General features: G+C 42.8%; 1 protein-coding gene across 2 annotated transcripts in view; it reads right to left on the bottom strand.

The window, feature by feature from the left end:
- DGCR2 (DiGeorge syndrome critical region gene 2) overlaps positions 1-13,285 on the bottom strand; it is a 71,944-nt gene that overhangs the window by 7,714 nt on the left and 50,945 nt on the right. For both annotated transcript variants that reach the window (XM_024219458.3, XM_024219459.3), the window contains one exon: positions 12,352-12,555. In XM_024219458.3, the coding sequence (XP_024075226.1) occupies positions 12,352-12,555 (204 nt within the window). The remainder of the gene's footprint in view (positions 1-12,351; positions 12,556-13,285) is intronic.

Raw genomic sequence — 13,285 nt, 5'->3', positions numbered from 1 at the left:
AAGGCCACTGATCAAATTCAATATAATGACAGCCTTTTGGTTGGGCTCTCCCCTGGGGTGGAGTGAGAGGGTGCACGGAGCCTCCCCCTCCGCGTTCTTACGCGTCTGGGTGAGGAGGATATGGAACATGGTGAGGGGGGAGGTAGGTTATACAGCGGCTGCAGCGGCAGTCTGTCATCCTGCTGCCGTTCCTGAAGCTCCACCAGACGCCGGAGCATGTCCGTTTGCTCACGCAGCAGCCCCAGCGTTGCAGCCTGCCACCTCTCATCTCGAGCATCCCTCAAGACCTCACGGTCACTGGCATCTTTCCTAAATTTAGATACAGTGTCCTTCCACTCATTCAAATGAGCTCTTTGATTGTGGGTGGATTTCATTATTTCTTTGAACATGTCGTCTCGCGTCATCTTTCTACGACGCCTTATCTGAGATAGCCTTCTGGACGCAGGAGGGAGGCTTGAAACATTTGCAGCTGCTAGAGGGAGGGTTGAAAAAAAGTAGAGAAGTTTTTAAAATGATACATTTTACAGAACAATGCTTGTACTCTTTCATGGTGAACACTATTCACATTACATAGCACATGTGATTTCAGTACAAGGTCGCATTTTCCATCTTAATATTGAGTGCCTGTGGCTTTGGTGTTAGAGATCACAGACGCAGGTCCGGGCAACAGAATTCAGCTTGCAGGCAGCCATGGTAAGCCATTGTCTTTCGGCTTCTGCACCCTCCTTTCCAACATACCAATCAAAGCCTGTTGACTGCTGAGGTTTTCCTGTTAACCTTCAGCAGCAGAAAACAAACTAACCCCCCCGCCCCCTCTCCCGCCATGAATTCCCTGGAATGCTCAATGTACCCCTCCCCGACCGCGTGGCTGGTAACAGGGAAAATCCCTGCTGAAACCAAACTAACCCATCCGCCCCCCCCTCCCGCCATGAATTCCCTGGAATGATCGCTTTACCCTTCCCCCCACAGCTGGTATCAGGGAAGATCCCTGCTAGCCAAACGTGAAAAGCTCTGGGCCAATTTCCCCCCCCCGCCCCTGCGCTTGGCTAACTGCAGGGAAGGATTTCTTATCAGCCACAGACAAACAGCCCAGTAGGAACGGCCACCTCTGTCCCCTTAATTAAGTTCCCGTATTTCAAGCAGGTTACCATGAGCGATATCACTCTCCTGAGGATTACACAGCGAGATAAAGAACGGATGTTGCTTGAATGCCAGCAAACACCGGGACCATACGCTGCCAGGCTTTGTCAGGCAATGATACCAGATTACTTGCTGCAAGCATGGCGTGGACAAGTGTCCTACCATGGAGGACGGAATAAAGCGGCACTGCCCAGAAACCTTGTGGCAAGGCTTTTGGAGTACCTCCAGGAGAGCTTCATGGAGATGTCCCTGGAGGATTTCCGCTCCATCCCCAGACACGTTAACAGACTTTTCCAGTAGCTGTACTGGCTGCGAATGCATCCCAAGTCCTCAGGGCAAAATAATCATTAAAAAACCTTGCTTTTAAACCATGTTTTATATTTTAAAAGGTAAACTCACCTGAGGTCCCTTCCATGGGGTCATGGTCTTGGCTACTGGCTTGGGAGGCTTGGGAGGGTACTTCAGTCAGGCTGAGAAAAAGCTCCTGGCTGTTGGGGAGAACGGAGTGCTGGGTGCTCTCTGCAAGATCCTCCTCCTCCTCCTCCTCTTCCCCATCCGCAGAATCCTCAGGTGTAGAGACTATCCCAGACCCGGTTTGCACGATCACAGGTGGGGTAGTGGTGGCGGCCCCCCCTAGAATTGCATTCAGCTCTGCGTAGAAGCGGCATGTCCGCGGCTCTGACCCGGAGCGACCGTTTGCCTCCTTTGTTTTTTGATAGGCTTGTCTGAGCTCCTTCACTTTCACGCGGCACTGATCTGAGTCCCTATTGTGGCCTCTCTCCATCATGCCCTTGGAGATTTTTTCAAAAGTTTTGGCATTTCGTCTCTTTGAACGAAGTTCTGCTAGCACTGAATCCTCACCCCATACAGCGATCAGATCCAGTACCTCCCGTGTGGTCCATGCTGGTGCTCTTTTTCGATTATCAGCCTGCATGGTTACCTGTGCTGATGAGCTGAGGTATCTGTGGTCACCAGTGCTCTCCACGCTGAGCAAACAGGAAATGAAATTCAAATTTTCCTGGGTCTTTTCCTGTCTACCTGGCCAGTGCATGCGAGTTCAGATTGCTGTCCAGAGCGGTCAGTGGTGCACTGTGGGATAGCTCCCGGGGGCCAATACCATCGATTTGTGGCCACACTAACCCTAATTCGGATTAACAAAATCGATTTTGACGTTACTCCGTTCGTCGAGGTGGAGTACAGAAATCGATTTAAAGGGCCCTTTAATTCGAATTAACTGGCTCTGTAGTGTGGACGGGTGAAGGGTTAATTCGGATTAACGCAGCTAAATCCGAATTAAAGTCGTAGTGTAGACCAGGCCTTTGTCTCCCACATGCCTTCTCCTGTCAGCTACGTCAGAGCTGGGAGAATCCATTTATAGGAAGAGGATAGTTAAAAAGAAGGCCTGCATGAAAGGCCAAACTGCAAATCTTTGTTGTCACAAGTGCTAACGAATATCACAAAATACCACCTTTAACTAATGCTTTGTTAAATATCATGTTTAGCTGACTAATCACTTATTGCACAAATTATTGTCTCGTTCACTTTTGAATTGCTACCCATGTGTTATGTTAATAAAGATAAAAGGGTTTTTTAAGTATTGAGATGATGTAGAAGCCTGGTAATTAAGCAGTTTCAAATCCCAAGACAGTGGTAGGTTAGGTTGTCCATCTGAACGTACCATCCCCATATTCTAATTAGACACCACTCCACAGAAAGCCATATGCCATAATACTCTGCCAAACATGACAGGTATAGAAAGTAAAACTTCTGGGAGCCATAAAATCTTCTCCACTGTTATTACAGAATGGTAGTGCTCACCACAGACTGCTTGAAGGTTCCAGCATAACTTCCTGAACAGCCTGGAGACTGCCCTTGGTCCTACTTCCAGAACACAGTAACGCTGACACTACAAATGCCATTACCTGGCTCTAATATACAGCCTTTTTAAAATAGAGTAGGAGTTTTTTAATCTTTAAAAAGGTTTAAATTTTTAACTGAGTTAGACGTACATATTGAAACTTGATAAGGTCACAATTCAAATCATGATATTACAGCTACTTTAACTTTTAAATGAACTCACTGAAGTTGGAAATAAGTCTTGTTTCAAAACATGCAAGACAGGATGCTGAGATACCAAAGCTGGCAGCAAGTGCTGAAGCTGGGCATTTATAAAGCGCGTACCACAGCAGAACTTCGGTGTTTTACATGAACAAATATTAACAAAATAGTGATATATGCCCAAAAGTGATAGTCAATGCTCCATTCTACTTTCACTTCAGCTGTCAGCTTCTACATCTGCAAGCGCTGCCAGTTTATGCAGTCACTGTGGCTATTTAACAAATGCTTTGGCAAAGCGTCTGACATGAAACTTCTAGACAGCAAGTGTTGAACTCTTCCTGGTCTCCATTCTGGAGACTTGGTCTGTTGAGAGGGTTCTGCCTCTAGCTCTTGGGACCCCATGGCTTTGTTAGGTGCAGCGTGCCAGACAACTGAAATTCTGGCGGTGGGCTGCAGAGGGAGAGGACCTATCCATTAAGGGCTTTGTAGATCAGCATCAGAACCTCGACATGAACATGGAGTCAGTGCACTTTGCAGACACGCTCTGTTTGGCTTGTTTTACTTCAGGAATGAGCTGCTGTGAACTTTCTCCTATTCCCACACAGAAGCAATTACAACAGTCCAACCTGAAGATGTCCATCAGATAGTCCACAAAAGCTAGATCCACCGTCCAAGGCTTCAGCAGTCTTCTTGCTAGCCAAAGATGGAAACCATTTTTAGTGACTGATCCTGAACATCCAGGTAACAGAGATGAGTTCTACATGACTCAAAGACTGCATCCTATCTTGATTAGCAGCAGGTCTTGTATCAAATGAAGGCTAGCCGTTCAGGGTCGCCTGGATTTAGCTTTATCCAGGCTTTTTTTCTTTCAGGTACAGCAATGGCTAAGAGACAAGACTGTCTGCACTGGATGAAGAGGACACAGCTGTATATTACCTGCATATTGCTGTTAAATAAAAGCAGTGATTACACTGATCTCTGCAAACTTCTGCGCATGAGCTGTTGGAAGGGTTGAAACCTTATCCTAAGTATTGTGCTTCTAGAATGAACTTCACCACAAATCTCCAGCACTTTTTATGTCATGCACCAAGTTATTTTATAAAATGAGCACAATTCTATAATTGATTTTGAAAACAAATCACTTGATCCAAAGACTGCCTACTAGAACAGCCAGAAAACATGGGAACATAAGCAACTGTGCTAAGGAATTACTAATTGGGCACTGTCTTCAGTGCTGCTGTTCCTTGGAAGGGCTGCTCTTTTACAGCTGTACATTTCCCAGCTTCCTATGTTGCATTTTATGGATCACTCACTTACAACAGATTAATACATCCACATACAAAATAGTCTGACTTGTGCTAAGGTTCTATTAGAGAGACTTACTACAAGGAATTTTTGCAAAAGGTCTTTTACACTTTACAGTTTGATTCTAAGATTGAACTACTTAACTTTAGATAATAAAATTAACACAAAAAAACATTTCCTCTGCATGATGTACTCCTATTAGTATTCTGCGTTGGTGCTATTATAGTAATAAAACTGTCAGATGAGGTTATAGCTGTGAAATATTTCAAATGGGTTTATTTTCTATGTGTTTATGAGGTTATGAATCCCACCTCTAGTGTTTATACACACTGCTTGTTTCTATAATTTACTGTCTCACAGCTAACACAATCTTATTTTTAATTCTTAATAGAAGCCCACCCAACACAATGGACTTTCATCGATATGTGCCCCTCACAAGTTAGCCAGATATCTCCCACCCAGCTGTCCAACGACCTCTGAGAACATCCACAATCCCAACTGGACTCTCCACTCCCAGTGACAATATTTGCCTCCCCCTTCAGAAGCTTATGCATCCCAAGCCACCATTCCCAGCTTGCACTGCTCTTTAGTTGCTGCCTGACATTTGAAATAAACTATTTCAAGGTAAATTTTGCTGTAAGTGCCATTTTACAAAGCGTGTGTGTGTTTTTCTGAAAAGGCAGTGGAAGTGGGGATGTAGGATGAGGCTCTTCCAAGTCTTTTCCTTCATTTTCTGTCAAATTCAGCAAGTGAGATGTATCCTTTAGGAAATCTTGTATTTCGACCGAATAGCTTTACCAACCCTCCTGACTCGCCACCATAACCCAGAACTATCTTGGTTCCCCTAAGCTTAATCACAAGCAGCAACTAAGCAACCACCCAAACAACTATAAAATCACATGCAGGGTTTGCAAATGACTTACATTTAGCTAAAATACTGAAAATGTATCAACAATAAATCTGGATATAAAACCTACCTCACCTGCCATCTGATTTTCCTTTCTGCTATTCTCCTAGTTTTCTTCATTTAACAATGTAAATGAAACAGTACTTTCTCTACTTTCGCTGTAAGAGAATAGCTTTAACAAGCTTCTGCAGCCTCCCTCTCCTATCTATCTTCCTCTCCAGTATCCCCTTCTTTAGCTTGTCACTGCCTCCTCCTAATGGCACACAACAAAAAGTTAAGTGGATTTATCAAATTCTCATTTTCACTTTTATCTAAAGCTGCCCCTGTAACCTCATTTGCTCAGTGTGAACACATTAACACAACAGCCTTCCTCTTTTTGCTCGCAATCATGAGTTTGTGGTCATCCCCAACTCACCCCTGCCCACAACACAATATACTGCCTGCTTCTGCTTCCATGTATTCTCTTGACATCTACCACAGCTGCAAGTCTCAGCCCATTTCTGGTCACAGCCCTCTTTCAAAGTGATCCTTGTCATGGTCCTGAAAGGTCTGCCTAGAAATTCTGCCTGCTTGGCCTGGTACCATAAATCTAGTCCTGGATAAAAGGTGGCAATGGAAGACATTCTACTCTACTTTTATAGAGGTACAGAACATAGGTCTCTAGTGAGACATTTTATTCCCAAATTGTATATTTCACCAAATGCTGGTAGCTGAGTGTACAACAGCTTTCCGGAATTGGAGACAGCAACAGTATCCTATGACTATGCATCAATTTACAGTCACTACAGAGGCTTCTACACACTGAGCTCTCCAATTCATAGAAATATTAAAAGAAACAAAATACACTGAAAGATACGGGTGGATCTGTCTGAACAGATGTCACACAAATATATTACTTTGTCACACCCACAGAGAGCAAATAGAACCACATACATACTTCCCCTCAGCTGTGGTATTGTAAATGCAAGGCACTACAATAATTCTTCCTCAACAAGTCAAAATGGATAAAGTGTCTTCTGAAGTATTGCAGATGTGACTGCTCAGCAAATTCCTAGCACTGAAGTGTTTCCTCCCTTCCCAATTCCTTTAAAAAATAGTCTTGTGTACTATTACAGTTGCTGCTTACCCAGACAGTAAGAGCTTACAATCTGCCAACTCAGCAGCAAGATTTATTTCCCCATGGTCTCTCTTTGGATGATTACTAATCAACAGTAGGTAAATTAAACAGTTTCTCCTGAGATAGGGGTTTTGGGAAGATATCCAGAAATATTTGACAAAGACAAATCTGCGCTGATTAAAGAAAGCAACTTACTAGTTTAGTCACCTAATATCTGTAAAACCCCAGAGGGGAAAATTTACATGCTTCATTTTGAAATGTCAGTGTTGAACACCACCAGCGCAGACTTCATTATGAACTAAGTTTTACAGCTGCTTAATGAATCTCTTCCCCAACAATTAAGTTACTTAATAAAATAAAACTAGCTTCTCAGACAAGAATACAATGCTATTTCTAAGGTGTCTTCAGTTTCACTAGAGAATGAAGCATCTTAAGACAGGGAGTACAGAGAGGTAAAATATACTCTTCAAAAATTGCATTCATGAAATAGTTAAAATCCACAGCATAAACAAGGATTAAAGAACACCGCAACAAGGTTATCCCAGGTCATCTCAATTCTGTCTGTTGGCTGATGTTGCACTAAAATAGTTTAAGATAAGAATTTGGTGCTAGGGTATAGGCAAATCTTAATGCTGCTGATAATAGGAGGAGGAAAGCTGTCATTCCCCCGACCCCTTCCTAGTCCAAGTTTAAGCTTAACTTTCATACTGAATGTGACTGATAAAACAGGAAGAAGCTAGCAGCTTTTAATCATGAACATGACTTACACATCAGTCTTATGATAAGCATGGCTTCTGGACAGATTTGTAGCCGATAAGCACTTGCTAGGTTTCTGTTGCCACACACTCAGTAGAAGGGTTTGGGGGTTGGTTTGTTTTTTAGGGAGGGGCGGGGGGAGAGAAGAATCTCCACACATTCCGTACGGTAGGGTGTTCTGAAACACAACCACATCTTTTGTAACCTGAAATATAATTAGGTGATTTTATTATGCAGAAAAATGCCAAATAAATAAAAAAATTGTTTTTTGAATAAGCCCCTTCTAAAGGGAAACCAAGACTTAAATTCACATCCCAACTTACAAGTAATACAGTGCAGAATGAACTTCAATTTGTACGGCCCAAGAACAAAACAAAAGAACAACCAGTTTTCAAATATCTGTTCAAGTGATCAGTATGTTGCATGTGTACTGAGTGATTACTGAAGCTCTTCTGCACAATTTCTAACTACTTCTTGCATTATACCTACATACAGGTAGCTAATACCTGGAACACAAAGCCATAATCATCCAATAACTCCCTTGAGAAAACAGAATCAATACATGCTTAGACAAATGCAAGCAAGAAAACTTAGATCGATTTCTCCTGGACCAACCTGTAAAATCATAACTCACAGTACACAGTATTTGTACCAACACAAAGTCTGATGTACCTAAATACCAAGTGAACATTAGTCCTTTCCCCCTAAGCAAAAAAAACCCCAAAACATTCTGGTATGAGTGCTCTAGGGCAAAGGTTTCTCTTGTGCCAGTTAGGTAATGTAGCAGAGAACATAAGCTTCAGTGAGGTAGGGATTATCAGTGAGAGAAAGGCACCTGCTTCCAAACAATTTTAGAGGAGCAGGTCCCAGGTACCCCAGGTATAGATTTCCTATCTTGTGCTTTTAGATGGCCAAAGCCCCTTAAAATAATTGAGGCAAAAGGAATTGGCCATGCTGGGTTAAACTTTGTGGCTCCACAGAGACTGCATCTTCTCACTTTGGCTGTAACCCTGGTTAGAGAGAGTTCTGGATCTTAGCCAGTCTGTATACCTATTTGCATAGTAGTTAATGCATGAGAGGCCATGGGCACTGAAGCTTCAGTTAGACACTGTGCAAAAGTGCAATACCAGTCTGACAACAGGAAGAAACTTATAGAAAATCTTTCTAAGTGACTTAAAAAAAATCCTATGTTGTCAGTCTGCCTAGTCTTTGAGAACTCCAAATACTCTGTTACCTAGAGAACTATTCCACCTAATGAAGATGAAACAAGTGGGGAATCTGACCTGGCAAGCACCTTACATAGCAGGGGATGTCAAATTGCATAGAGTGCTCTCTCTCCACTTGCTGGTTTGAATGAAGTATATCCAAATGACTGGGCTGGTACAGAAGAATGAAGAACAGTGAGGACATTTGCTTTTTTAAATAACTGAATCTAATAAAATTATCAGATTATTTGCAGCAAATTCTGTTCAGTGATAAACAGCACCATCTACTGGCTAGCACACACTAAAAAACAAAATGAGTTCTAGTCCAGGCTGCTTTGTTCAAAGCTATTGTTCTGATTGAATTTTGACAAACAGTAGCATCATGCTATTCTCAACGAAAACCAGGGGAAACTGAAGAGTGAATAGGTTTGTTAAAAATAAACTCAGTCTTTACTTAACAGTACTGAAAAAAACAAAACCAAGCTCAAAAGCTTCTGTTTGCTGTCTGAACCAAGGTATACTGGAATTGCCATACCAGATCACACTAGTGGTCTATCTGGTCCAACATTCAGGGTCTAGAAGTGGCTAGTACTTAGATGCTTCAGAGGAAAGTACAAGAATTTCTGTAATGGACAATTATGAAAACCTGTCCATAGGAGAAGGTTTTTTCCCCTAATCTGCAGCAGTTGCTGGCCTGCTTGAAGGAAGACTTTCTCTCTTTATAGATTAGCAATTCCCTTTTATCTACTAGATCAGGGGTCCTCAAACTGGGGGTTGGGACCCCTCGGGGGGCACAAGGTTATTACAGGGGGGGTCGCGAGCGGTCAACCTCCACCCCAAGCCCCACTTTGCTCCAGCATTTATAATAGTGTTAAATATATAAAAAAAAGTGTTTTTAATGTATAAGGGGGGGTCACACTCAGAGGCTTGCTATGTGAAAGGGGTCACCAATAAAAAAGTTTGAGAGCCACTGCACTAGATGATGACATGCTCAGAGTTCTGGACTGGAGATTATTTTTCTTTATAGAAACCCTGCTGATTTACCGCATCTAGATCAGTGGCTCAACCTTTCCAGACTACTGTACCCCTTTCAGGAGTCAAGTTTCACCTCACTTAAAAATTATTTGCTTACAAAGTCCGACATAAAAATACAAGTGTCATAACACAAGATTACTGAAAAATTGCTTACTTTCCTCATTTTTAGCGCATTATAAAATAAATCAATTGGAATATTAATATTGAACTTACATTTTAGCATATAGTAAATAGTGCAGTATAAACAAGTCATTGTCCGTAGGAAATTTTAATTTGTACTGACTTCGCCAGTGCTCTTTATGTAGCCTGTTGTAAAACAAGGCAAATATCTAGATGAGCTGATGGATCCCCTGGAAGACCTCTGCGTACCCTGGCTGAGAACCACTGATCTAGATTTCTAAATTTTCAACCAATTCACTCAGTATTGAAATAAGAATTCACTGGTTTATAATTCTCAGAATCCTTGCAACACTTATGGCAAAGTGCCCTTCCATTGCTAGGCATTCTAGGTCACCTATTTCTGCTTCTAAGCTTCTTGCATTGGTATACAGGCACATACAGGTTTATTTATCAGGTTTAAATTTACCTCATAGTAGACATCATGGGTATTTTGGCCCTGAACTGTACCACTGATTTCAACCTGTCCCTTCTCCATTTCAGTAATAATTTCTGTCCTATCTTTCACTACCATCTACAGATACTCCTTTATGTTTATATGGAGTTCTTGGTGTTCCCAACATTCCCAGTAGATATTACTGGGACCTGAATGCTCCTCAGACCCTGTGGATCAGTTCCCTATCTTCCAGTTTAAAAACATCAAACACTTGCCAATTTTCTGTGCTGTTTTCACTTTGATTCTGTGGGAAACATCTCTTATTGTTAGCTTTCCTCTACCCCAAAAGTTCATCAGTGCCATATAAACTTAAACCCTCTTTACATCACCTAACACTGAGACTTTGAATTTCCTCATCTAGCTGGTCCTGTGCACGGAACCAAAAGCATTTGAACCTATAGACTTTCCTAATTTGAATTAAGGTGCTGGGACTTCTCTTCTATCCCCCCAAGTCAATGGTGGTAATATGTACCATGATAGGCCCCTGCCCACCACTCACTAGAACTCTGTCTACATGTTTTGAGAGACTGACCACATACACGTGGCAGGCAAGGCACCAAATGATTTTCATTGTCACCGCCTTCCTGGGTATCAATATTCCCAAGAACCTTCCACCATATGGTAAGAATGACACACACCACCGACACCCCTTTCTAACCTGAAACACCAACCACCACCAAAAAGCCCTTGAAACAAATCAACTTAAGAACAAAAATAATAGAAGTACATGAATAAGATTATACACCCATACACCAGAGAAAAGGAGACGTACCCAAGACTCCAGCATAACATTAACTGTAACAACTCTGAACAGCCGTGTTATCCATCTGTGTATCCAACCCTTTTTTGAAGCTTGCTATGTTTTTACCCTCAGTAACATCCTGGAGCAATGAATTCCACAGCCTAATTACATGTTGTGTCAAAACCTTACAAGTTTTGAATCTGCTGCCTTTCAATGTCATTGAATATCCCCAACTCTGGAGAGCTGATGAACATAGAAAGAAGAGGCTTCTTATGAGCTCATCTCCAGACTGAAATAATTGTCTATACTGAGCAACTTGTCTCTCTAATACCCTGGAACCAACACAGCTCCAACACTGCAAATGCACGGAGCACGAACATTCAAAGTTACAAATACAATTAAGATACATTAAAATACACTCTGGGGATTAGGCACAGCAGCTAATATAAAGAACAAGCTCAAAACTGCAGAATGTTTTGCCCTCATTTATCCATAGATAGCCAGCAGGTACCATCAGGACACTCGGGAGGGAGGGGGCAGACATGGGCCCCTACTCAGTCCCACCAGCAGCAGGCTTTTAGACACTGTTGGCCAGTCTAAGTTCCTGGGTTACACCTCCAGACTGAACCTGAAGCTATTCCTGTGGGGTAAATGAGGAGAAAGGAGGGCACTCTGTGTCAGCAACATCAGAGGCACCTGGAAAGAGGAGAGGGAGCACTGTGTACCACAAGTTTAATAAAAGGCTACTTTCTACCAATACAGATTCAAATACTTTTAATCCGTTCCTGGCAAGATGACCTTAACATTAATGTTTCTGTCAAGGACATACCAAGCCCCACCAAGATGAAGAGCAATATCTTGGTTCTCCTCAGTTTTCTGTGTGCCACCCTCACAAGGCCCCTGCAAGTCTCCTCATCCCTTCCTTCATGCCAGAGTCCCACATTGTCACTCCTCACACAAGGGTCTGTGCTCTCCACCCATCTCCAGATGCCCCCCTCCCCACTTCAGGCCCTGCTTCCAATCCTCCCAGCCCCCCTGCATTTCCTTGAGGGTCCCAGATTTGCTGCCCACCAGTCATCAAGTCCACCCCCTTCCATATCCCTGCTTCCCCAGAAGATCCCCACCAGTACCATTTCCCTACTTCCTCCCTCCACCACCTGTACTCCCCACTCCACCCAACAAGTCAAGCTGCTGCCTCTGACCTGTACGTAGCAGGGGGCCACAGGAGACATTCCTCTGCCTGCAGCACCAGGCAGAGTGGGAGCCTGCTTCTCCTGTAAGTTAGGCTTTTCCAGTGTTCCAAATCTGCACCAAATTAAGGAGGTTTGTGCCCACTGATACCTAGAACCTTCCCTGGAATGTGGTAATTGATGGGAAATAGCATTCCAAAGTTATCATGTTACAAAGACGCCATCAAGTTGAGCGTTAGATCTCATTTCACTCAGCCGAAAATATGCAATTTAAAACATTTACCTGGGTCTAAACATGTAAATTTGCAACACTCCTTTGGGTCTTTGCGATACTGCTGACAACCCTGGGGCCGTTCACACAGGGCTGCCACACACATCTCTGGTTCCCCATTGTGACAGGTACAGCTCAAACAAGGGTCATCTCCTTTTGGGGTGAAATAGTAGCCTTCATCAACAATGTTGTCTTTGATATCAACACAGGTCTGGCCTGGAACAGAAATGTGTATCAATACCTCACCAAAAGAAATCGTTTGTGCAGCTCTTCCTGCCAGAGTAACAGGCACCCAACTCAACCTGTATGTAAAATTGCTTAAAAATAAGCAAAAGCTGGAAATGAAAAGACAAGTACAAACTGGATTGTTTATATTAAAAGAACTGTGAAAAGCAATCCTCAAGGATTATGGTAATACCATGGGCTGGCATGACAGAAAGCTGAAAGATTCTAGACATGCAAGGTTGTTTTGGTTTGTTTTTTTTTTTAAATAATTGAAGGCAAAGTGTGTTTTATTTAGTCAATGTTAATAGGACGTAGTTGCCAATCTTTTAGACATTTCTTATCTGAGGGTCATTGAAAAACAGCAGGGCAAGTGGACTTCTGCTCCTGACATCTCCTAGGACCCATAAATGCCACTGTTGGGCCCTTTGCTGTACTGATCCTGAAAGATGCCTTAATCAGACCAAGTCAGAGAGAGGAAGCCAGAATTTAGCCAAAGCTGGTGGAGGTGGTAATACTGTCTGACCACCTAGGATGTAAGTCTTCAATTTCTGCTGTCATTCCTTCCCTTATGTATTATTTTTCTTCCCCATCTTCTCTCTCTCCTCTTTCCTGTCTCTCTTCCTGCCTTCTGTCCATTAACAGTCTGCTTAGCTGGACAAGACAACTCCAGTCATTGAAACACTGTGCTTAGAACTAGTGACCAGAAAGGCAAGCTAAAAAC

The sequence above is a fragment of the Terrapene carolina genome, unplaced genomic scaffold, assembly GCF_002925995.2.
Source record: "Terrapene carolina triunguis isolate 2854851 unplaced genomic scaffold, T_m_triunguis-2.0 Scaffold234, whole genome shotgun sequence".
NCBI lineage: Eukaryota > Metazoa > Chordata > Testudines > Emydidae > Terrapene > Terrapene triunguis.
This window is presented reverse-complemented; position numbering and strand designations above follow the sequence as displayed.